At 42.8% G+C, this 25,847-nt stretch overlaps 1 protein-coding gene across 6 annotated transcripts in view; it reads left to right on the top strand.

The window, feature by feature from the left end:
• Positions 1–25,847, top strand: part of CLIP1 (CAP-Gly domain containing linker protein 1) — a 115,121-nt gene that overhangs the window by 58,281 nt on the left and 30,993 nt on the right. For 3 of the 6 annotated variants that reach the window (XM_036085089.2, XM_078061034.1, XM_078061033.1), the window contains exons 8-19: positions 46–106; positions 1,371–1,403; positions 4,464–4,568; positions 8,217–9,161; positions 10,897–11,013; positions 12,892–12,949; positions 13,472–13,555; positions 14,660–14,816; positions 16,165–16,330; positions 16,428–16,643; positions 22,258–22,374; positions 24,434–24,540. In XM_036085089.2, coding sequence (XP_035940982.2) covers positions 46–106; positions 1,371–1,403; positions 4,464–4,568; positions 8,217–9,161; positions 10,897–11,013; positions 12,892–12,949; positions 13,472–13,555; positions 14,660–14,816; positions 16,165–16,330; positions 16,428–16,643; positions 22,258–22,374; positions 24,434–24,540 — 2,166 coding nt within the window. Of the gene's footprint in view, positions 1–45; positions 107–1,370; positions 1,404–4,463; positions 4,569–8,216; positions 9,162–10,896; positions 11,014–12,891; positions 12,950–13,471; positions 13,556–14,659; positions 14,817–16,164; positions 16,331–16,427; positions 16,644–18,816; positions 21,085–22,257; positions 22,375–24,433; positions 24,541–25,847 lie in introns of all 6 variants that reach the window. The other 3 variants (XM_036085091.2, XM_078061035.1, XM_036085097.2) reach the window with 3 other exon arrangements.

Below are 25,847 nucleotides of genomic sequence, written 5' to 3'. Positions count from 1 at the left end.
TGTTCCTTGGTTACTTAAGTGTTCTGTTTTGATTTTATTCCACAGGAAGGTGGAGGACCTTCAGTTCCGGGTTGAGGAAGAATCCATCACGAAAGGCGATCTTGAGGTAAAACCCATCCAGCTCTCTACGGCTTTTATGGGTACTAGTATTCACAAATATGGATGAGATCATTGGCCAGAACAGGCAGCAGAGGGAATGGAGGGAGCCCCAGGCTCGGGTTGGGCGGGGCTGTGGGCGCGGCTACGGCTCAGGTGCCTGAGTGGGTCCTTGGACCTGGGACTCTGCTGTCCTGACTCCAGTGTCCCAGTCACATTTTTACTACTCCTTTCTTGCACTTCAAAATTCAAAACCTTGAATTGGAGTTAAGTCATAAATCTGGCAGTGTGTCCAGGTGAGACTCTAGATGTTCCTCTGATGATCAGAAATGGCATTGTAAGGAGCATTTTTAACTTCATCAAAGTAGTCCCCAAAAAAGTTTTGTACTTTATCTCAGCTTTGCTTTTCGGTTGAGCAGGATCGATTTTTTATAACCTTGTAAAAGGAATAAATACTTGTTCTAGTAATTGATTTTTTTAAAGTGATTACCTGAAAAAACAAGAGCGATTTCTATTTCAGCTTCTTTAATTTCTGTGGCATATTTTACATTCACAGAGATTTCCGTCAGCATCAAGTTTCTCATCTTTAAACAATTATTCATATTAGTTTTTTAATTCGATGCCAGATTTACATGATTTTGATGATTTTTAAACCACTGCTAGATATATGACAAATACGAATTATGAAATTATTCAAATTTTGCAGATTTTTGGTAGTTTAATCTGTAATATTTTAGTAAAACTTGCACTTGTCTGTGCAGTTCCTGGAATATACATTTTTGCTGCCGTTACAAGTTCAGAGCCTATTGGCGGCCCACCCATGATTCCATTCCAGGGGCCCTTCCACATAGGAACTCTGATTCCTTTGGAAATTGTCTTTATTATTGACAAGGAGTAAGGAAGACATTCTCCGAGTTCGAGTTTTATAAGGCCCAGAATTTAGTGGATTACTCATAATTCGGTAGTTACCCTCTTTGCTCATTTCATATACGGTCACATCCCTTTAGTTGACTTTCGTGTTGTTCTCATCCATTTAAAAACACCCCGAAGTTCATTAGAAGTTTCATATCCTCATCTGATTCATGTGAGACACAGCCGAGGGTGTGCTGGGGAGGGGCAAGTGAGATCTTCCCCTCAGCACCAGGCCAGCATAGGCTCTGGTGAACTCACTCGAAGTTCAGCAGAGTTGTTTGGAAACCCTCAACACATAATCAGAACTTTAGTGGAATCTCTCCTTTTGTTGTTGTTTAATTTTTTTATTTTTTTACTGATAGCAAAAGAGCCAGATTTCTGAAGATCCTGAGAATGTAAGAGGGCACTTAACTGTGTGGAGATTTCCCTTGTTAACACAGATTGATGACAGATTAAAATGCTTATTGATATACTCAAATACTAACTGCATCATCTGACCTGAGACATTGACCTTAATATTTCTGTGCATGTGGCTTTAAGAGCAGTTAAATTTGTATCCTGAAGAAATTGTATGTAATGACTAAGCTATATGAATCCATTTATTTATTGCATAAGCAAATGTTTGCTTTATAAAGAATTTCGCCAGAAAGAAAAAAAAAAAGGATTTTGTCTGGGGGCCTGGCCCTTCTTCACTTAACTCATAATGTGTTCTCATTTTAATAGAATCATTCTAAAAGAGAGGATAGCTAACTGAAACCTAAAACACATAAGATGAAGGAATTAGAGAAATTCTGCGGGAAAGTTTACCCAAGTGGTCTAATTTTGTTCCCATGAGAGAGAAGGGCCTTCTGAGGGCCAGGCTGCCTTTTTGTGAGCTCCCCCTGCTGGCCAGTGCCTGCCAGTGCAGGTGACAAGAAGCTCGAGCGTCCACGTGTTGTGGCTACAGGATTTTCCCGAGTTGGTGAAACTAGAAATGGGCATTGTTCAGTGAAGACGCCATGTGCTTTAAATTTATTATTATCGAAGTGAGATTTTTCTAGTAGCCGTGCTACCAGCAATGTAGGTGTTTCTTTTCCCTCCTCCCTCTGATGAAGATCACACACCCAACTCAGATCTCACCTAAAGAGCCTCCGAAGCAGGACTTCCTCTGGCACCCGGCCGGCTGGGAGGCCCGCTGAAAGAACCTCACAACTTTTGGCTTTGTTTTACCACCGTAAGAGAGTAAAATTAAAACAAAGATTTTTCTTCCTACCACCTCCTGGCAGCCGAAATAGACAGCTTAAGGCCGAACTTTTTAAAAAGCCTCCGTTCTGAAGGTTTCCTTTTTGTGAAGCTACTTCAGTGATCTGGGTCTCTTCTCTCCTCCCAAAACAGGCTCCCGCTGCATCCGGTGTCAGTCTGCATGGGATCTCCCTCCTGCCTTTCTTGTGCGCTTCTCGCAGAGCCTTTGCTTTCCCTCTCAGTCCCTGTCCCAGGACTTCCCTCTTGGGATGCTCTGTCTTATTGTGAGAAAGGAGTACTTTTAAAAGGAGGGTTGTCCTGTCCAGTGTAACGTTTTTACCACGCACCGAGGCATGGAAGCTGATCGCTCAGACAGCTGTCGAGTCCCAGATGGTTGGTATGCATACTGGCCAGCAAGGAGGTATTGCAGTCGTCTGGGAGATCGCGGAGTAGGAAGAAGATCACATTCGTGGATGTTTGCTTTTTATCTGGAAGGAGTGACCTTTCACCCAGAGGACACTGAACTCAGTGTCAGGAGGTGAAGAAAGGTTCTGTTGCCTTTTGCTTTTTACTCTTAAGTTTTGGATTTCAGTTCTTGAGGCTGTGACCCCAATTATGTAGGTCTGGGTTAGATTCTTTTCTTCTAAAAGCAGGTGAATTGAACAACTTCTGTCTAAGGCACATATGGACCAAGGGGACTGTCCAGACAGTTAGGTTTTGAATTTTATTTCATTATTTCTGTGCAGTGTATAGAGCTGAAGCAGATGAAGAAATTAAAAAAAAAATTTTTTTTTTTGTTGTTCACCTTTCAAATATTCCACAATGGTTTATACCTGGTTCACAAGCACACCAAGCACTTTTATGTGTTGAAATCCCTAGAGGACCATCAGAGTCCGTAAAAGATGTTTATGACATAACATGATCCACCCTCTACTTAAGTTCTGCACACCTTCTGTTACTTTATTTAGAGTTTGTTGTCATTTTTGCATTGCCCATAATTGTCCAGACACAGATCTGACCAGTTAGAACCACAAAATATTTAAATTAATGTAAGTGACCGGAAGCTGCTGGGAGCAGTGCTGTCCCTAGGTTTTGTCACTTGGGTCTGCAGATAACCTCTTGGGTGGGGGAGGTGGGTGGGGAAAGAGGTATGTTCAAACTGGTCTGTAGATTATTTCCCATTGATTAAGACTGTGCTGTTACAAAGAGATTGCCTTCTGGGTTCTCCGTCACGTTACATCTAAGTTAAGTGATGATGGGGAGTCTCTGAAGGTTTGAAACAGTTAGGATCTTACCAGCTCTTTTTGCATGGAGTTCAAACTCAGGCCTTTGTGCTGAGTCACCCATTTCTCACTCCTGAGCTGATAACGACGTCATCCTAAGATGGAGAAGATGAGCCCTTCACCAGCTCCCAACTTCTCTCCTGATCTGAGTCTCAGAGATGGAGGCTGTCAAACATAATTATTACTTTATTTTCCCCTTGTAAATGTGATCCCCTCCTTTTTTTCCTTGGTGACACATAGTTTTTGGAAAACCCACTATTGGAAGGAAACTAGGGAACTGGGAAATGTTGCTAAGAATGCCAGACCCTTTTCACTCATCTCAGCAAAGGCCACTGGTGTGATTTTCTCAGCTCTAGTGTCTGGATTCCCTTCATTAGGCTTAACGCTTCATGCTTGTTCACATCAAATTGTACGCCATAGCGCTGGGATCTGCCCTAGGGACCTACTGAACACTTGTAAGACTTATGAGCTTGTGTTTGCCATATTTAGAGGATGGCAGTGGTCATTTTGAGGGTCAATTTACTTGTTAAAGTCACCGAGTCAGTTACATACACAGTAATGTCAAATAGCTGTTGTGGGGAGCGGGAAAATGATAGTTTAGAGGAATATTAACGATTCTAATTTGTGCTGATCAACCTCACTTATCAATATAACTTATATTTGGCTGCACGCATCTGACACTGCTCATCCTGCCTCATGTGTTTCCACTTTTGTCTTTCTCAGTAGACTAGCTTGCGTCCCCTGCCCACCTCATCCTTTCATCCGATAGTGTTCATCCGCACCCCCAGCCTCCCCATCTCAGCCCATCCTCTGCCCTTTTCCATTTCCCTTTTCGTTCATCCTCTGGCGGAAGGTACTGGTGGCTCAGCCTGCATGCCGCTCTCTCTCCTCTTGTGCTGGCATGTCATGGTGGCACTGTTGTGTTCTCTTCCTCTTCCTTTTTACTAACAGACGCAGACCAAACTGGAGCATGCCCGCATTAAGGAGCTTGAACAGAGCCTGCTCTTTGAAAAGACCAAAGCTGACAAACTCCAGAGGGAGTTAGAAGACACTAGGGTAATGGTTTTCACTGTTTAAATGAAGCAGACCCGTGTATGGGAATGGTGACGCCTCGGGGGACATGCCTTGCAGTTGGCCTGAGCCTTGACCCAGTGGTTCTCCCTGAGTTTGGTCTTGGTGCTGTTCAGGTGCTCATGAGGGTAGACTGATGGCTAGGTACAGGTGTTTCATATCCCGTCTTTTGTCCAAGGTAAAGACTCATCATTCCTTTGGTTAACTCAACCAAAATCAAGATCAGAAACTCTACAACTGTATATGGACTGCATGGACGTCCACAACCACATTTGAGGCTCTTTGTATTAATACCTCGAAATACGTTTCTCCAGTTTGCCACAAGCAGTCAATTGTCCTCTTGTTCTCATATTCCCAGTGACAGGGTTTTCTGAAGAATTTTTTTTGTTGTTGTTTTACTTTACCTCTCTTTTCCTGCCTTCTTCCCTGACTTGTTGGGGAAATCGAAACACTGGCTCTTTTGAATGAGAGTTAAGGACTTTCATCCCAGTGACCTTTTTTTCTTGATAACCTGATCTGTCTTTGCATTTCCCTCCTTTCTGTCACCAGTAGCTGAAAATCTCAGCAGTCAGGAGGGAAAAGTGCTGAGAATGGAACGGCTTCCTGCAACCCCACCTCACTGTCCTTGGCCCTTGGAGCCAATGCTTTAGTCACGTTTCCACTTACTTATGTATTAAAGCACCTGTATGGTGCCTACTGGGTGCCAGGCACTGTTCTGACCACTGCACCAGTATTACCTTCTTTGATCTCACCTCAACCCCGAGGGAGGTGGTAGCATTGCCCCCATTTTACAGATGAGGATGCTGAGGGATGGAGAGGTTAAATAATTTGCCCAAGGTTACACAGCTAATAGTAATAGTGGAGCCAGGATCTGTATCTAGAACATTTGGCCCCAGAGTCTGTGCTCTTGACCCCCACAGGATGGAGTCTGTCTGTTAGAGAGGTAGTTTTGTGCTGAAAAATTTAATAAATAATCCGAGTCATTAACATATAAGAGGACATGTATGTATATATACCTTTTAAATCACAAATTTGACTGTCAGTGGCTAAATTGCCCAGATCCTTAACTATAAAATTTTAAAAATTACTCTGTCGCTGATCACATTTGGTATCCTGATTTTTTTCTTTTGAATTATTAGTATTTGTAGAAATTTCTTTTATTGAGAAATCATTGACTGATCTAAAAATCTAGATAATTGAGTAATTTTTCTTCTCTAAATCGTAAGCTTTTATTTTTTAAGGAGAAAATGTTCTCAGTTGGCCTCAAAAGTAAAGGTATCTCCTGGGTATTTGGTGGAAAAAAATCCTGGTAGTTTGGTGATGTTTCTTTGTTACCTGTGAGCCAAAGACTTGATCTGGGAAATATAAGGGACTGATGATAAGATTGGGCTCCTTTAGTGGGAATGGCTGTTGAAGCAAGGAAATATATCTCCATTTTTTTTTTTTTAAACCTCTGAACTCCTCTTATGTACCTTTGTCAGCAAACAACTTGGATGGATGCCTTTTTTTTCCCGCCCTGTGGTTAAGAAGGCATCATTTACAGCTGGTTTATCCAACTACTCCAGATTCAAGCTGTTTTCTGTCTACAAGAAGTCATGCCTTTTGTTTGATCCTCACTCTCGCTTGGCCAAGTGTGAAACCAGCCAATGAGCCACTTGAGTTTCCTATTACCTACCTTTTAGGAAGTGCTTTAGAATTCCCCTGAGCCAGTACGTCCAGTTTATGAGCAGGGTGTTTGCTGCTGTGGAGAAAGTCGCAAGAATAAGAAATGATACCTGACTTTTATGGCCTCACCCTGGTGGGAGAGGCAGACACATAGCTTTGCTCAAGGGCAGACTTTGGGAAGTAAAACAAAAAATGGAAGAGCTATGGAAATGCTACAGTGTAATCATGCTGTTCTTTTTTTCACCTATTTTTTACTTGACATTGACTAATAAAGAACTCTTGTCCTATTGGATTTATTCATGTTCCAGACCTTGTAGCATTGGGGTTCATTAATGTTTTGTACCTTACTTTGTGGCAACAAACTCTTGGACACCCCACCCCCTGCCCCAGAAAAAAGTACATAAACATCTTTAACCTGGAGCATCTCTAACCGTGAAGCACACCAATTACGGTCGGCTCTGAAATAGTTTAACGACTTCCTCCTGCAGTTTCAGAGACCCGATTGCTTTCTTTTCCTAGCCTTTTGTGGACATGTTAGTGTTCGTCCATATCACAGCCTGTAGGTGGACAGAGGAAGCGAAGGAAACACATCCATCACCTTCTGTCCCAGTAAAGGCAGTGAGGGAGAGGAGCCTTCAACCTGGAGGAGTTTTGATCCTTGAAATTTGTTTTTAAATCATTCACATTCCCTTCTCTTTCCCAGGTTAGTCCAGTAATTCACTTTTATGCCTGAAGCGACCGATTCCCACATATTTTGTGTCCTATACTGACTGGCTAACAGGTATCAGAGGGAAATCATTTCTTAAGAATAAAAGGACACAGGTTAAGAAAGTGTTTTTCCTAGTCCTGGGGTGTTTAAAAAAAGCAGATTCCTGGGTGCTATCACAGAGCTCAAATAGAATCAAAACATGTGGGAGTAAGTGGGAACCTGCCTTTTAGACCTACATCCCAGGAGATTGATGTGCATAATAAAGTCTGAGAACCACTGGGTTAGGGTAACAAGATATGTACGTTAAAATGCCAATAGAATTATAAAATCTAAAAGGCGGGACCCTCTAAAGATTCATATATATAATTGCAGGTAAGTAATTGTTTTTATTTTGTCTTTCTAAAAAAAAGGTTAGTAAATTATTTCTTCATTATCCAGCTAAAGCTTTTATTCTACAGCTGATTCATTGAAACGTTTGATAGGTAATTTCACACCTTTTATACCAGTGATAGGCCACAGAAGTATAATACCAGCCACATATATATAATCGAAAATTCTGTGCCACCCACATTAACATACTTTTTTAGTAGATAAAAAGAAACAGGTAAAATTAATAATATATTTGATTTAAGCCAGTTTATCCAGAATAATACCATTTTATCATGTAATCAGTATAAAAATTAACAAGATATTTTATGTTCTCTTTTCCCCCTAAGTCCTCAGCATCTGTCTCTGTGACCCTTACAGCATCTGTCCCATTTCTGGTGCTCCGTAACCAAGTGTATTATCGTACCAGGTAGCACACTTCTTTAAAATCACCTGCATTAGATAAGTGAGCCGGGTGAAGCAGAGGAGGGAAAAACCAAGTAAAATGAGGAGGCTTTTGTCTTCCCTCAGCTGGACATACCTGAGAACTTTGAAAGCTGTTCTTTCTGTTAACTTACTATCAGTTGATGGGCACTTCTCTAAGTTTCTTTAGAGGAAAAAGAAATAATTCTGGAATAAGTTAAATTCCATCTCAGTTTTCGATTCCTGGAGCATCTCAGGATGGTGGAAGTTTGCCAAAGATGATGACTTTGGAGTTCTCAGAATTGGGCTTCCTCCATGATGGCAGTTAGAGGTGGGTGAGCCTGCAGGCGTTCGCAGTAGCTCGACGGCTGCCTGAGGTGGGGGAGTTATTAAAGACCTTCAAGGTTAAAGAAAGTCGTCAGTGACTGGTTATTTACCTGATCTGTTTTTCTTTGGACTGCGGTTACTAGGTGGCTACGGTGTCGGAGAAGTCCCGTATAATGGAACTAGAGAAAGACCTAGCGTTGCGAGCACAGGAGGTAGCTGAGCTGCGGAGGAGGCTAGAGTCCCATAAGCCTGCTGGGGATGTTGACATGTCACTCTCCTTTTTGCACGAGATAAGCTCTTTGCAAGAAAAATTAGAAGCCGCCCATGCTGACCACCAGAGAGAAATCGCTTCTCTGAAGGAGCAGTTGGGAGCCCGCGAAGAAACACATCAGAAGGAGATAAAGGCTCTTCAGGCTGCCACAGAGAAGCTTTCCAAAGAGAACGAGTCATTGAAAAGCAAGCTTGATCATGCCAACAAGGAGAACTCCGACGTGATAGCCCTGTGGAAGTCCAAGCTGGAGACGGCCATCGCGTCCCACCAGCAGGCGATGGAGGAGCTGAAGGTGTCCTTCAGCAAGGGGGTCGGGACGGAGACGGCAGAGTTTGCAGAGTTAAAAACACAAATAGAGAAGATGAGACTAGATTACCAGCACGAAATAGAAACTCTGCAGAACAAACAAGACTCTGAAAGGTCTGCTCACGCTAAAGAGATAGAAGCCCTCAGAGGTAAGCTGATGGCGGTCATTACGGAAAAGGAGAGCAGCCTGGAAGCCGTCAAGGCGAAACTGGACAAAGCAGAAGACCAGCATCTAGTAGAAATGGAGGACACCTTAAACAAACTGCAGGAAGCTGAAATAAAGGTAAAGGAGCTAGAGGTACTACAAGCCAAATGCAGTGAGCAAACCAAGGTTATTGATAATTTTACATCACAGCTCAAGGCTACTGAAGAAAAGCTCTTGGATCTCGATGCACTTCGGAAAGCCAGTTCCGAAGGTAAATCGGAAATCGAGAAACTTAGACAGCAGCTTGAGGCAGCTGAGAAACAGATTAAAAATTTAGAGATTGAAAAGAATACTGAAAGTGGCAAGGTTTGTATTGGCGTCTTCCATCCTTTTATTTTGTCAGTCTCACTTTGCGTTGTGTGTCACTTCTGAGTGGAGCTCATTCATCTTCCAAATTCCCCATTTACTTACAGCAGATTGCCTGGTGCTGGTAGATTTCCCAGTTGCGTACAGTGTCCTCTGAGTATCTTGAGCATGGTTTCATTTGAGGAGATTAGAGAAAATAATGGCCCAACTAGGTTAATTTATTTTGGTTTCCTAGTATCTGGGTACTTTATGACTTTGTCTCTGGGACATGCTCTGTGACCTGTTAAAGCTTGGTTCTAGTCTGTAATTTCTTTTTAAAGATTTAGTTATTTGAGAGAGTGTGAGAGCACATGCACAGGAGAAGGGGCAGAGGGAGAGGGAGAGAATTTCAAGCAGCCTCCCCGCTGAGCTCTATCCCACAACCCCGAGATCACGGATCTGAGCCGAAATCAAGACTCGGATGCTCAGCTGACTGAGCTACCCACGTGCCCCTGTAATCTCTTTTAAAATAGAGAACTCAGCTAAGATGATGGTATTAAGGTAAATGAAGGAACAGACAAGAAAGAAGCTTATATGATTATCTCCTCCTCCTTTTCCATTTACATCATTGTCCCATCCATACGCTTGTATACAAACGCACTGTGGATGCTGAGTGCCACGTGACTGTTGTAAATTAACACGCGGTGATAAATAATGCAGCGGAATAAGGTTAAGAGCCCGGAGCCCTTGGCATCGCCGCTTCTGTCCCATTGGAGAGCTTCTCCTATGCTGCAGTGAGGACGGGTTCTATTCCCTGCCTTTTTGAGGAAAGATGGAGAAGTATGCTTTTGGTCAAGGCATAGGAAATTGCATGAAACATTTGCCAGCTACATCCCTTTCTAATTAGCCTTGTCAAATGTCATCTTCATCTTTAAGGACTGTTTAAGGAATGAATGGCCCCAGTCCTCCTGCCACTGGTGGGGGTGCGGGTGCTGATGCGGAATGTTCTGAGGTTTTTACGGGAGAAGCTGCTTTGGCAAAGGATTGTAAGGTTAGATGGGAGAAGTGTGAGGACAGACGGAAAAATCGCTAAGTAACCTTAGTTGAAGATGACAAGCTAATTACAGGAAGTTTTTCTCAGTCTCCTCACTTGGATCCGAAATACCAGTCAAATCACAAAAATTAATTAGGAAAGAATATGTAGCTAAGGGTTCATCAACTTTTTTTACATCAAGATTTAATGAAAACCAATTTCTGATTACTGTTGTCCAGTGCATTTTAAAATTTTTTATTTTTTTTTAAATGTTGAACTACTTTAAGCACATACAAATATAGAGGAAATAACACAGGCCACATGTCTCCATTCTTCCTGCTTGATGGCCTTTAAAGTCCAGAAAATGAAATTGCCTAACTTACCCATTTAGAAAGTAAGCATGTGCACTTTCTGCCTTAGATCATGCTGATATTCCAGATTTTGGTATAGAAAAATACTCTTTTTGACTATTTTAAATAGTCATTAGATCGTACTATCTAGAACTGATTGTGGGCAGTCATCGGCTTCTTAGAATTAACAACAACAACAAAAAAAACAGTTTTGTTTTGTCTTTTTTACCCATGCCTTTATTCCTTTCAGTTTTATTTGGTGGTTTTTGTTTCTCATATGTGTTTCATGTTTGTTTTATTTTTTGTTTCTCATTCATTCTTTTTTGTTTCCTTGTGTTGGTTTGCTTCTGCACCATGTAACTCTGTACGGTAGGCTAGTAGCGTTACCAGAGAGCTGCAGGGGAAAGAGCTAACACTTAATAACCTTCAGGAAAACTTGAGTGAAGTCAGTCAAGTGAAAGAGGCTTTGGAAAAAGAACTTCAGATTTTGGTAAGTACCTCTTGGGAATCGGACTGTAAGGGTTTCTGGCCATTTGAATGGTTCCTGGTTTAAAAACAAAAATCTCCATAAAGAAAGAAGCATTGCGCCTCTTTCCCTTTCTCTTTCAAAGTATTGATTTAAGTTGAGTGTATTAGTCATTGGCTGATAAATACCTTGAAGGGAATGGGATCAAATTAGCAATAAAGGTAGGTATTCCCTTTTCTAAATCTATCCTTTGCCTCTGGTAAATGCACCGCTTTGGCATATGATTGACTGGTTAGTTTTGCTAAACACAGGGACCTTCCAAGTTATACACTCAGCACAGTGGGGTTTCATTTATAATGAGGTTTAGGCTGTGCCTTCTAAGCTGGAGAGAGCTGCGCTGGGCCGTTGGCACCCTCTGTTAGCAGAGTGCCGTCTAACCCAACGAAGTCCAGGAATCATTTCTTCCAACTCGGTTTATTCTATCTCAGCAAATTACATTTCTTTTCACATACATCCTCTTGCCTTAATCGCAAGTTGTAAGACATTTTTTCCGTACCTTTTCTCAACTGTTCTCCCTTCTTCCTGCATTAAAAACCAAACGTAGTCAAGGCTGACAACCATAAGCACACAGCGTGGGAGAGGAGAATCGTGGGCTTATGGAGAAACTGGGAAAGAGAAGCATGAGTTAGGGGGGGACACTTGTCTTAGATCCTCCATATACCATCATCTTTCCCGCTTATTAAACTTCTGTGCTAGTACCAGAGGTGAATGAGTGTTTGCTTTTTTTTTTTAATGCCAGTATTATGAATTTCTTCTTTTTCAAATGTCAAATATATAGCTGCACTGTTCATTATTGTAGGTACTGTCCACATACGACTGTATAAATTTAAATGAATTAAAATTAAATAAAACATAAAATTCAGTTCTTCAGTTGTACTAGCCACATTGTACGTGCTTAATAGCCGCATGTGGGCTAGTGGCTACCATACTGAACAGCACAGGATAGCAGGATAGACTATTTCCATCATGATGGATGGTTCTATTGGGCAGTTTTGATATACAGTATTTTAGCTACATTTTGAGAGGAAGATAGCACGGGAATCATGAGTTTCTAATATGATGTCCTTTAAAAAAATGTGTTTTGAGTTCCATACTATTTCTCTGGCCTCGCCTCCCCTGCCCCCCAAACTTTGAGGATGCTTTACTTTTCTTGTAAATTAGCATACCCTCTGTACTCTGAAGAGAACATTTGCCACCTAAGTCTGGCTTTGAGAATAACACAGGGGGACAACCTTTGGGCTTTGGTGGACTTGTGTTGCTCGTGTGCCCATTTTTTCATAATCCTAAATAGTTAGAAATATTCATTGAAAATTTTTCTTGGTGTGTCTAGCTCAAAATTCATCTCAGGAAGACCAGGAGAGCGTTTTATTTTATTTTTTTTTAAATTTACTGTCATGTTTAGAAAAGAGTAGGTGAGCGGTGGGCCTTTTTGGTTTAAGAAGTAGTTGATACAGTTTCAAGATATTAGGCTCTGATTACTCTCAGAAAACATTGCAGGATTCTGACCGTTGTCACAGTCCTGCTGCTGCAGGGTGGCGACAGGAAAAAAAACATACGTGTGTACCACGTGTATACACAAGCACATACGCGTGCACATTCACACACGTGTACAGATGTACACGCATGCTCGGGCAAGGACAGAGATGTAAACCCTTTCCCCTGTGTCACGTACACGCCCGGACACATATGGTAGTGCTTGGTGCCAGCGTGTTTTAAGTGTAAGTTTTAATGAGACAAAATCAGTCACAAAAAGTAGATAGTATTGTAATTATGACTGATGGAAACTTTTTATTCCTGTAATTTGATATCTTTCTGTTCTGAATATCCCACTCTTAATTTTAGAAAGAAAAGTTTGCTAATGCTTCGGAGGAGGCGGTCTCTGTTCAGAGAAGCATGCAAGGTATGTCTTACTAAGTATGGCTTTAGAGAGTGTCAGGTTCTCACGTTGGAGCCTCTGGGTGCAGGGACCAGATACTCCTGTAGTCTGACGACACGCTTCTGGAAGCTTCTGCAGCACACAGTAACGCCAGAGTCCACTGGCTTCCTGAAGCCTCAGACTCCCAGTAACTTCTTTCTTCTTGTGACTAAAAGCTTGTTCCGTGTAAAAATTTAAGTATCCTTGGGAAAAATATTATCTTACTTAATCTTTAGTCATTGATAGCTTTTTTGAGTTTTAGCTGGAAATAGGAAAGAGAGGCCTGGAAAGGGATGCCTGGTGCCTGTCTAATCCACAGATGTGGGGAGGCAAAAAGGCTTGCTTCTCTAGGTCAGTACACGGTGGTTTGATGTTGTAATGGGACTTTTTAGTATTTCTGTCCTCTCAAATCCCAAGCATGTGATTTGATTTGGTTGTAAGACTGCCAACCTCTAGATGGCTTATTAAGTATGAAATATATTAAACTTTTACCTTTATCCCCAATAGAAACTGTAAATAAATTACACCAAAAGGAGGAACAGTTTAATGCACTATCTACTGAATTGGAGAAGTTGAGAGAAAATTTAACAGGTAAGATGTCTCTGCTTACAAAGCATTGAATACGGTGGGTTTCCTAGGATTTGAGATAACTGTAGTACGTTACAGTGACATCTATTCGGGGGTCACTTCTTCGCTCGTTAGTGTGGTATAATGCGATAAAATACTTGCTTGAGGTCTGTAACCTCCACAAATCCTCTCTGCCCTGTTTTCAAACAAGTCAGAATCCCCACACATCACCACTCCTCCCACTGTCCTTGATTCAAGCCAACCGTCATCTTTCACTTGAGCTGCTGTAACAGCTGGCCCCCTGCTCTGCCTGCTTTTGCTCTCATCTCCTTTAGTCCATGTGCAGCACAGCATCCAGAACCATCCTTCTGCCAAGTCGGGTCATGTCGGTTTCCTGCTCGAGATCACCTAGTGGCTCCCATCTCACTCAGAGTAAAAACTGCAGTCTTACCAATGCCAAGCCCTGTTACTTCTCTGATGGCCTCTCGTACTACCCTTCCCCTTGTTCATTCTACTCCAACCATATTGGCCTTGTTGGTAATACTTGCAAGTCAATCATTTTTGTGCCTCAGGGCCTTTGCACTTGCTTTCCCTAAGTTCCTTCAGGTCTTTACTTAAATGTCACCATTCAGAGAGGCCCTGTCTAAGATTTTAGCCTCCCCAACTCCTTGGTTCCTTTCTCTGCTTGTATTTTTTTCCCTCTTAGCAATTAACACTATTTTTTTTTTTTTAAGATTTTATTTATTTATTTGACAGAGAGAGACACAGCGAGAGAGGGAACACAAGCAGGGGGAGTGGGAGAGGGAGAAGCAGGCTTCCCGCTGAGCAGGGAGCCCGACTCGGGGCTCGATCCCAGGACCCTGGGATCATGACCTGAGCTGAAGGCAGACACTTAACGACTGAGCCACCCAGGCACCCCCAATTAACACTATTTTTATACTGTTTGTGTGTTTTTTTTTTTTTTAATCTTCTTTATTGTCCGTCATCTTGGCTAGAATATGATTTTCATGAGGGCAAGGATTGCTTTATGCAAATATTCCCAGAGCAAACCTTGGAATATAGGATGCAGTCAATAAACTTTTGTTGACTGTAACACTACGGTGCTATTTTTTTTCTATATATATTCAGATATGGAGGCAAAATTTAGAGAGAGAGATGAAAGAGAAGAGCAGTTGATAAAGGCGAAGGAGAAGTTGGAGAACGACATTGCAGAAATAATGAAGATGTCCGGAGATAACTCTTCTCAGGTGACAAAAATGAATGACGAGTTACGTCTGAAAGAAAGGTATGTATGAATGGTTATAAGGGCGCCTGACTTAGGTTTGTCTCTGAAGTGGGGTCTCGGAGGGAGGGGGGCCAAAATTCAGGATTGTTCTGTTTAAAAGTTTCCTGTCGCTCTTCCTTTTTCTTACCACATGAGTGTACCCTTAAATCAGCTACAGAACCTTCTAAGTAATACAGTATTGTAGATTTTTTGATGGCTTGTAAAGACAAGGCAGTGGTTTACCAGGCGCAGGAACATCTTTCACGGGCAGCCTGTTCAGTGTAATGAAGGGTAACCGTATTACAGGCTGACTAGTTGTGTGCCCTGCACTCTGCAGACAGCTCTAGCAGAGTGTTTTCTGATTCTCATAATAATCCTGTGAGGTGAGCGTATTCTTGTTCCCATCTTGAAGAGAAAAGAATTGAGGCTTCACGAGGTGAAGTGACTTGCCTGCAGTTTCGGGCCTGGGCGGGCCGGTCCCCGAGCCCTCACTGCTCGTCAGCGCTACCTCGTAGGCCCTCCGCGCTGCAGCTTCCGTCTCCACCTCCCTTCCTGTCTTTATTCTGAGGCTGTTGTTGCTTTGATCTTTCTTTTCTTTTAATAGCTGCCAGATAAAAGTCAAATGTTTTATTTCATAAGGCAGAAACTTTCAGAGGACATTTTAGGTCCATGAGACCCACGATTCTGGAAGTGTGACTAGTTGGCAGTTGGGTTTACATCTGGCCATGCACCCCCATGGTTCAGCGTGGTGGTGGGCGGGGGGTGGCCACCTGTGGTCAGACTTGCTGTGACGGGGGGAGCTGTCCAGGTGCCCCAGGGACCTCCAGCTCTGCGGGTGTCAGACAGGTGCCCGACCCAGAGGGACCATCCAGATTTCCCTCCTCCACTCTCGGAGTCCTCCGATAGCCCGCTCTCTTGTGTCCCACGTCTTCTATATGTCCTGTTGAACCACATTGGTATTGCGAAGCTAGATCTTCAAGTTATCACTTGTCATTTTGTATCTTGTGTTCTCAAGGGGCACTACAATGAGTTTTTGATAATCTCGTCTGCTAAAGTTTTTTGAAACTAATTCATTTCCTCATCTATGTTTACTTTTCATTCATTTTTCCTTACTGATCTATTGACATAAAATAATAAACCTTCATAATTACAGTAGTTGTCACTAAATAATGTATTTATAACTGTCTCAATTGTTAAAATTAGTCTCCAAGGCAAGTCAGGCCATTTTTTTGGTTGTTTATTTCAGATGTTGTTAATTACTCATAACTTATAATCATTAATACAGTTATGAATAGTATCTAAGTATAACTCTGGAATTTAAGGCATTCTTTTTGAAAACTCTGACACTTTGTGTTGAACCTTGTTCTAGAGATGTAGAAGAATTACAGCTAAAACTTACAAAGGCTAATGAAAACGCAAGCTTTCTGCAGAAGAGTATCGGGGAGGTCACTCTCCAGGCGGAACAGAGCCAGCAGGAAGCAGCTAAAAAGCACGAGGAGGAAAAGAAAGAGCTGCTGAGGAAGTTGTCGGACCTGGTAAGGAGAGAGTGCATGGAGCTAAGTGCTGGCAAGGCAGGCGAGGGCGGTGCAGGTACGGCTGGGTGACCTACTGCTTCCCTCGGCGTTTCTGCAGGAAAAGAAGATGGAAATGAGCCACAACCAGTGCCAGGACCTGAAGGCCAGGTTGGAGGAAGCCAGTTGTGAGACAAAGGCGCAGCATGAGGCTGTCCTGCAGAGCCTGCAGAAGATGCTGTCGGACACGGAGCAGAGGCTGAAGGCCGCGCGGGAGGAGAACAGCGACTTGCTGCGGCAGATGGCGGACCTGAAAAAGCAAGCCGACAGAGCCCACGTATGTTCTGGGAGGGGTCACGAGCCGCACGGCATCAAGGCCGCAGTGGGGCGTGTAAAGCGGCAGCAGATGCGGAGGGTTGCGCCGACCTTTACAGATAGATGCTAACCTCCGAGCGCGTGGCAGGGTGGCGAATTCCGTTTTCCTGGCTTCCGGCGCTTTCTGCTAGCTGCTGCCCCTGCTCAGGGGTGGCTACTGCCCGGGGCTTCCCCGAGTGCGCCCAGTAGCCTCACCCCAGCCCCGCGCTGCTGGCTTCCCAGCTGTCCCAGAGAGTCGCGTGTAGCCGGAACTCTCTCCGCCCGCTTGCAGGAGACTCTGTTGTGGCCTCTAGTCTTGGCCGTCTTGCTGCCACCGTGCAGTGGGGTTAGGAAAGACGTCCTGCAGCAACGCAACAGGCTGAGGCCAAGTGAAGCTAGTGAGCCCTGGAGAAGCAGGGCTCCTGTAGGGCACATTAGAAGTGAGGGCTCTAGAGAGGGCTTCTGTATGTCCCCGGAAGGCACAATCCTGTTATTAAATAGAGTAGAATTTAATACATTGAATTTGATTTTATGGCATCAGGATCATCTCTGCAACCCAGTATATTTTTTTGACTCTGGTAACTTAATGAAGTTCAACCGTCCTACCGGTGTTTAACTTTTTCCTGCCATCATTGAACTTGCTCAAAGAAAAGTAAATACTTGTCTTTAATTATTTTTAATGTTTGTCTAGGAGATTAGTAAAAAGGAAGTGTAAGAGCATACATGAGACTTGAAACAAATCCCACCTGAAACTTGTTAATTAGGCTGGACCAGGACAGAACACATGCCATGTCCGTATACACACACCTTCTCTCCTTCCCGTGTCATCCTCTCCCTGTAGAACATCTCCAGCTTTATGAGCCATTTAACACTGATTTCCAGATCTTTTGTCTTTGTGCTTCCCTTTACCAGGACAGACTCCACTTTTTCAGTGTTTCCCTTAAAATGTGGCAGTCTGACCAAACCATAGCTTTCCAGTAGTTTGTGTGAAGGCTCATTAATTTTGCTTACTGGTGTTGTAAATTTTTTTTTTAATTTTTAATTTTTTACAAGGGTCATTAGGATTGTTCCCCTTCCAAAGTTGTCTCCGTCTGATTTCTGTGGATTTTAATGTTTGTCAACAGTAGGGGCTCACAGACTGTTTTACGAATCTGATGAAACCTTAAGATCTTTCCCTCCTAGGGAAAATTTATATGCTCAACAAGTTTTTATATGAGATGTCAGGAGGTTCACGGAGCCCACGAAGTTGCTGTGTTTCGTGGCTGAAGAGCCAGTGATCTGTAGCTATGTTGTCCAAGGCGCTAGCTGCTGGCCACATTAAATTTGAGTTTCAATTTGTTTGTATTTTGATAAATTACAAATCGAGCTCCTCACTCGCACTCGCTGCACTTCACGTGCTCACCAGCCACACACATGATCAGCAGCTACCATATTTGTGCAGATAAAGAACACCCACACCACTGCAGAAGGTTCTGGACAGCGCTGGTATAGATAATGTGGTCAAGTCATTTTATAAACTAGTATTTTTTTTTAAAAAAACCCATGTATTTTAGTCACCAAAAGTCTAGCAAATTGGTCTGTACTTTTAATAAGTTATATGTAATAATTGGGATTAAATCGGTCAGGTCAGTGACTGTCCTTTAGAAAGTCAAGGTCTTTAGTTAGTTTGAAAAGCAACAGTTTATATTCCCTCACCCTTCCCCCCCCCCCCCCCGCTTTTTTGGTTAAAATATACTCACTTTTTGTAGTTCTCTGGATTGTATTTTTTAAAATTCTTCTCTGAATTCTTCCTACAGTAGAAATAATTGGGAAGTTGGAAGGGCAGGAAAGAATCTCATGCCCTGATGTCAAAGTCAAACTACTGTTTTTGCCTCGTTAGATACCACTCAGGGATGATTTCATAAGTGTTGCAAAGAAAAAATAAACCAGTATGTAGACCAGCACTTTGCAAAGCTAAACCTGCTTTGTATTAATTATCCTTTTTTGGGCTCTTTTCATCTGGTTTTCCCCTCCTTGTTATCCCAGATAGTTTCTATGACATTTATTGTAAAAAAAATTCAACCTTTTATGATTTAGGTTACATTAAGCTATTTGGGCTCGCATTTGTCTGCTTGATTTCATTTTGTTTCCATTCTTTCCACCCTTTGTTTCTGTAGTCGCTAACATATTTGTTAACATCAGCCAAAAAAGAAATTGAACTAATGTCAGAAGAGCTGAGGGGTCTGAAGTCAGAGAAGCAGCTTCTTGCACAGGAGGGAAATGCTTTAAAGTTAGAAAAAGGTTCACTTTTATCAAAGCTGGTAGAGGTGGAGGCCAAAATAACTTTACTCCAGGAAGATCAACAGAAACTGTGGTCGGTAAATGAAACTCTTCATTTAGAAAAGGAGACAGTCTTAGAAGAGAAGCAAGATGCTGAAAAGCTTTATCAGCAGGAACAGCTCCATAAAGAATCTTTGGCTGTCGAGAGAGAGCAGTTGCTACGAGAAATCAATACTGCGCAGGAAGAACTTTTGAAGATCAGTATGGAAAATGACTCTTTGCAGGCTTCCAGGGCAAGCTTGCAGACACTCGTGGAAGAGCTCCGGCTCAGCAAAGATACTTTGATTGCTGAGTCTAAGAAGCATCAGGAAGAAAAAGATCACCTGGAGGATCATATCAAGAAGCTTGCTACTGAAAACATTGCCTTGGCTAAAGATAAAGATGAAATTATTCAGAAGCTGCAGAGCTCTTACGAGGAACTAGTCAAAGATCAGAAAACCTTGGTGCAGGAGATTGAAGATCTCACCACTGAGAAAAAGTCAGCTTTGGAGAAGCAGTCAGGTCTTGATAACATGTGCATAGCCTTAAAAGTGGAAAGAGAAAATCTTCTCCAAAGCAGCAAAGATCTGCAGTTTGAGAAGAACATGCTTCTTCAAGATCAGGAAAAGCTGAGCGCCAGCCTGGAGGCCGCCCTCCAGATCAAGCAGCTGCTCAGTACGGAAGCCAGTGGGCTCCGCACACAGCTAGACGATGCCCAGCGGGCTCTGAGGAAGGCTGAGCTGGAGATGAGGCAACTTCAGGCTACAAACACCAGCCTCACCAAGCTCCTGGAAGAAATCAAGGCCAGTCGGGAGATCACAGACTCCGAGTGCTTCCAGCTTCTGCATGAAAAAGAAACCTTGGCCTCATCTGAGAGAAGACTCTTAGCTGAAAAAGAAGAACTTCTACGTGAAAACAGGCTCATCGCTGAAAAACTGAAGAAATGCTCGGAAGAGGCCGCCCATATCGAGATAAGCCTGAACGAGAAGATCACTTACCTAACTTCTGAGAAGGAGGTGGTATGTCAGAAAATTACTAAGCTCAAAAAGCAGCATGACAGTCTCTTGAAGGAAAAGTCTGTCCTGGAAATGCAAAATGGAGATTTGCTTGCAGAGAGAGAGAATTCCATGAAAACCATAGGAGACCTCAAAAGGAAATACGATCAAGAGTCTGCCAACAGAAGAATCATAGTGCACGAGAAGATGAAACTCCTTGGTAATCTCGACACTCTGAAGAAGGAGCTTCAGGAGAGGAAAAGGGAAAACCAAGAGCTGGCAGCCACCAAGCACGAGCTCTCTCTGATGCTGAAAGAGGCCCAGAATGCCAGGAAGAGTCTAGAAAAAGAGCATACGAGCACCCTGCAAGCAAAGGAGAGTCTGAATGCCGAACTTCAGACGTGCTGTTCTGAAAAGAGCATCTTGCTGAGGGACGGGCTGAACCTGCAAGAAGAGTGTCAGAGACTAAACGAGGAGATCCACACCATGCAGCAGTCCTTCATCCTGGAAAAGGAAGCCAGAGCACAGGAAAACGAGTCGTCCCTGTACGAAAACAATAAACTTCACGGGAGGATGGCGCTCCTGGAGCAGGAGCTGGAAGAGTTACGAGTGTGTACTAAGCAGCTGCAGTCCGAAAATTTTGTGCTCGTCCAAGAGAAGACCAAGTCAGAGCAGAAAGTGGTGGAGATAATTAAGGAGAAGGAGCTCTTGAGTGCAGAAACGGCTCGGCTCGCTGCCAATATAGAGACTCTGAAGAGCGATTTCACCACCTTGTCCAAATCCAAGTTGGAGCTGCAGGAACTGCACAGCTGCCTCACCAAGATCCTGGACGACCTCCGGCTGAAGCACGAGAGGACGTTGGCCGATCGTGCCAAGGCGGTGCAGGACAACAAGAACCTCCTGGCCGAGAAGAGGGACATGATGCTGGCCAAGGAGGAGCTCCTGAAGGAGAAGGAAAGGCTGGCAGAGAGCTACTTCATCCTTCAGAAAGAGATTAGCCAGTTGGCCAAAACCAACAGCCATATCTCGGCCAACCTCCTAGAATCTCAAAATGAAAACCGTATTTTGAGGAAAGACAAGAGCAAGCTCACTCTTAAAATTAGAGAGCTCGAGACTCTTCAGTCATTTACGGTAAAATGGGAGGGTCAGGGACCAGGCTGGACTACTAACCCTGGGCACTAACTTCGGAGCGTCCCTGGGGGGCTTGTCTTCGTGGCCACGTGAGGAAATGCACCCCACTTAAGCAGCTGCTCATATGTCTCACGCTGTTGTTTTACCACCTGAAGGGGCAGTTCTTTACTAAATCTCTAATTGCAGTTGTCTCCATTGGAAAGAATTGTAAACTGTGAATAAAAAGGATACATTTTTTAATTTAAGGAGAAATTTTCTTGAAAAAGTCAGCTGTGGTTCTTAAAGGATTAAGAACAATAGTAAAATGGGCACATGGTGAAACATAGTATCTTCTATTTGGCTTTTAACTGTTTGCTTGTGTCTTTCCAAGTGGAGTTGGAACACTCCAACGAACTTTCCCATGGCTGGTAGTAGGGAAGGCATAATGCAGAATTCCCATCAGCTTTAGTAGACTGCATGAAATTGTAAGCAAGTGCCTAAAAATATTTTAATTTCTTTTTTATGAAAAACAAGAAATAAAAAATTTTATTTTTTATGATTATTTTTATATCTTATCAGCTAAGGATTTGTGTCTATATGCATATGATCTTTTTTATTCACAGCCATGTTTATGTTCATTACCCACGACTTCTCTCATAGACTTTTCCACTTAATGCTTCTCATCAAATACTTGAGCCTTATGTTAATAATTGCCCAAATAATTTTTATTTTTAGTTGAGAAATTCCCAACCTAAATTACAGGTGATTCCAAAAGCCCCAAATCTGAAATAGCAAGAATAGTATTTCAAGCATACAGCAATAAATACAATGAAGGGAAAATTCAGCTACATAAGGATGTTACTGTTCGTTATCACTGAACGTTTCTCTCAAACATAGGTCAGAGTGATGAGCGTGACTGTCAGTGTAACTTCGGAGCTTGGAAGATGTAGGGTGGGAAGGGTCTGGAAATACACAAATTGCAAATTGCAGTTGGCTTGTTTGAAGAATGGCATAAAACGGGTTTGTAACTTGGTTCCCCTTTCATGGCTCGGTCTGTCTCAGCATTGGATTGGTGGCTGGTCCTTCACCTTAACCACACAGACGGTGAGGGCTGCCTGAGCAGCACAGCCTGAGTGTCCCCGATGGGCTTGCTGAGTGCTGTCCTCGTTTCTCATAGTGCTTTCTTGTGTTCAGGCTGCTCAAACGGCAGAAGACGCCATGCAGATAATGGAACAGATGACCAAAGAGAAGAGTGAAACTCTGGCCTCCTTGGAGGATACCAAGCAAACAAATGAAAAACTACAGAATGAAGTAATCAGATTTAAATGGCTCTTTGTACAAAGGACCGCTTACCGACTTCATGGAATGTTTGATCACTAACTCAGGATTGTTTATTTTTTGAAGTGTGGCCTCATACAGGTTTGATCTGTGTTAGTGGAGTTGAATGTACACCAGAACCACGATAATATTAAATAAAGTATATGACTTCATTACTCATTTAATAGGATCAACCTTTAAAACAAAATGAGGGGAAAACCCCAATAGCGTGGCTTTCTCCAGTAACTTCAGTGATGGAACTGATGAGAGAGGTACTTGTAACACTCTCTCGTTTTTGTATCTTTGATCTGAAATCACACACATTTTTTCCCCTAGACTCCCTCCCACCTCGAGCCACTAAATTCCACTCCTCAGCCCTGAGTTTGACGTAGGCCTTTTCTTGGCCTCACTCAGTCCTGGTTCCCTTTTGTGTCCTCTCCAAACAGCTACTTCTGGGTCTCAAACAGACTTGTGGCATCGAGCTCGCTTCGATTCTGTGCAAAGTAGCACATTTCTCATTCTTCCTGGACCCATTTTTGATCCCTGTCCTCCCCACTCCCAGCTCATACCAACCCTTTCTTTCTTTGGGAAGCAGTTACCTCTGAATCCTGAGCAGATGGATTCGCCAAAGTAGTTATGTGAGGTTCTGTAGAACTTCAGATGCTTTTGAAAGGGATAGTCAGGTGAGACATTAAGGAATTAAAGCAAAGGAAGGGCTAGCCACAATGAGTAGCTGATTTGTAGAGGCTAGGCCTTCTCACTGTGGAAGGTCAAAGATGGAGATCTGTAAAGACATGCACAGTTTGAGATAATTATAGGGCGAATAAAACGGGACATAGAAGGGGTTACATTTACAGAACTGATAGTCCTAAGAAGAAGAAAAAGCATTTTAAAAAATTAGATGATTACTCACAGACGCTAAAATAAATGAGAAGATTTTAGGGAATAGTTCTAATTTTTGAGGGTAGAATCAGGGAGAATTGTGTGCCTTCATTACATGACCCTTGGTGTCCTTGTTACACAACCAGAATACAAGACCGGATGAATCGTTTTTCTGGACCCATTTTGATACTTGGTTTTTCTTGTTCTGTGAATCTGGAATTCCAGATTCCTCTATTAATGGTAGAGGACATTAAAAGGAATACTGTGGTGGTAAAGCCGTTGAGGCACTGTCTAGGATTCCTGACAGGTGGCATATGATGTGGCAAAGGTGTCTCTGGCTGTAGGAGAGGACTACCCAAGTCCCGGGAAGCCGCCGTGGTGCCAGGAGCATACCCTGGGCAGTGGACAGCCCCGAGCGAGCTCCCCATCCCTGGTCGGGGTCCTGCGCCTAGAACCCCAGTCACCTGCCAGAGCCTATAGCTGGTCACGTCCCCACTCATTCCAGGAACGTGTCTGGCGTTCCCACCAGGGCCAGGCCCTAAGCTGGCTGCATCCCCTGTGGGCAGGTGATGGGGCTGAACAAATGTGAGTGCTTTTTGGCCTCACTTACCTGGCTTTTTCCTTTTCAGGTCAAAGTTAAGATGGATAGTCAGATATTCTCCCACCTACAGATACTTGATTCAGAAAATTTTTGTAGTCAGGACTCCGTACATTTGGTACTAAGGTTGACAAATACATCCGAAATTACTAATCTGTGGGGAAGGAAACGGTATTTTTGTTTTTATTACAAAGAATAATCCTTGCTCATGTCATGCCTTTGCAATTTATTTGTTTTTTTATTTTTAAGAGGAGTCATACTTGAATAGGAAGTTCAATGGTAAATATTGAGAGTTGTACACAAAATGAGAGCAAACTTTTGTTGTAATTCATGTAGCAGTTTGACATTTTTGCCAGGTGTACGGGGAATGTCTGACTAAACGTAAGGGGGAGGCTTGCAGTTTATAATAGATGTGGTCATTTGTCATCTCCTCACCCAGTGACTTTTTTTTGGTGCAAGTGACTAATGTCACTTATCTTTTTAGTGCACATTTGCATGAATAATTTGTCTATCCAGTCATGTCACTGGAAAATGAAATAATTTCATCAAGTTTTTTTTTTCTTGGTCTTTAAGTTGGATACACTTAAAGAAAACAACTTGAAAAATGTGGAAGAGCTGAACAAATCAAAAGAACTTCTGACGGTAGAGAACCAAAAAATGGAAGAGTTCAGGAAAGAAATGTAAGTTCATCTCCTTTGAGAGAAACTGGGGGACTTAGTATCACGAAAGTGAAAACGAGACTAATTATTTAAAAAATAACCTCACAAGTACTTAAAAAGGAACTGCCCCCTTCCTGCCCCCCAAATGCGGTAGCGTACCTGAGAAGTAACCCCCGTAACCACTTAGCTGGAAGGTAGCTAAGTCACAATGATAGCCGGGTTAAAGGATCAAAGTGAATGTGTGCTGGCTGATAAGTTAGGGCATTTGGGATTCGAATATGACTTTATGAGGAAAATACAAGAGGAATCAGAGGTTTTTTTAAAATAGTGTGCTTTAAAGGGTCTGAAGCGTCAGACCCTTAATAAATCTCTCAAAACCCTTTCTGTAGGGAGAAAAAAGCATGTCACTTTCAAGATTATCAATAATCTTGATTTTAAGAGTAATCAAACCTTCTGGCATGGAAATCAGATGAGAGAATTCTGGAAGAATCTTTCTAATCAGCGTTTATCCATCAGTGTGCTACCTCGATTTCAGGCAGACAGGCCGGCTGTGTTTCCTTTGCCAACACCACCTTCAAATCCTTGCCTTTCAAGTCCGATCATCATAATCGTTGGTGTTTATCGGGCATTTGAAATGATAGTTTTGGTGTAGATTTTCTTTCTGAGAGCTACACCATATCAACTGTGTAAACCTAAAAATTTAAAGCCAGTTAATGTGGTGAACGTTTGAGTGTGTCTTCCATGCTGGGAAGGCTACAAAGGTGGATTTATATGGCCCCTGCCCTTCCAGGGCTTATATTATTTACTTCCAGTTCTGATCAAATAGAGGCATGAGATTCAGTCAGACAGAAGCACCAGTTCCAAGTCTCCATCCTCAAGGCGATTTGTTGATCAAGCTCAGACTAAACCTAGGACATGTCAGGTTCTTCTGAGAGTTCGTAAAATCGCCCGAGAAAGAATCTCCTCTGAATGACTCAGGGCACACGATCAATCCCTTCCTCAGTCTCTGTTTTTTTGTTTTTCATTTTTATTGAAACTCCAGTTAACATACAGTGTAACGTTAGTTTCAGGCGCACAGTATAATGATCTGGCACTTCCAGACCTCAGTCTTAGTTTTAATGATACTTCTTCAGACGATGTGTAGACAGTTCCTAGTTCCTACCAGTTCCCTTCCCATACACAGATTTCTGAGCTCACACTTGTGCTTATGGCCATCAGGAAGAGCTTGTGTTTCGTGGCCTTCCGAAGCCGCATCACCCAGACTGTGACGGGACCCGAAGCCAGCATCGGCTCTGAGAGGGTGGCCGCGGGTCTGGTGCGGGACTTTG

This window comes from Halichoerus grypus, chromosome 13 (assembly GCF_964656455.1).
Source record: "Halichoerus grypus chromosome 13, mHalGry1.hap1.1, whole genome shotgun sequence".
In the NCBI taxonomy this organism is placed as follows: Eukaryota; Metazoa; Chordata; class Mammalia; order Carnivora; family Phocidae; genus Halichoerus; species Halichoerus grypus.
The sequence above is the reverse complement of the archived record's forward strand: the minus strand, read 5'-3'. Positions and strand labels throughout refer to the sequence as shown.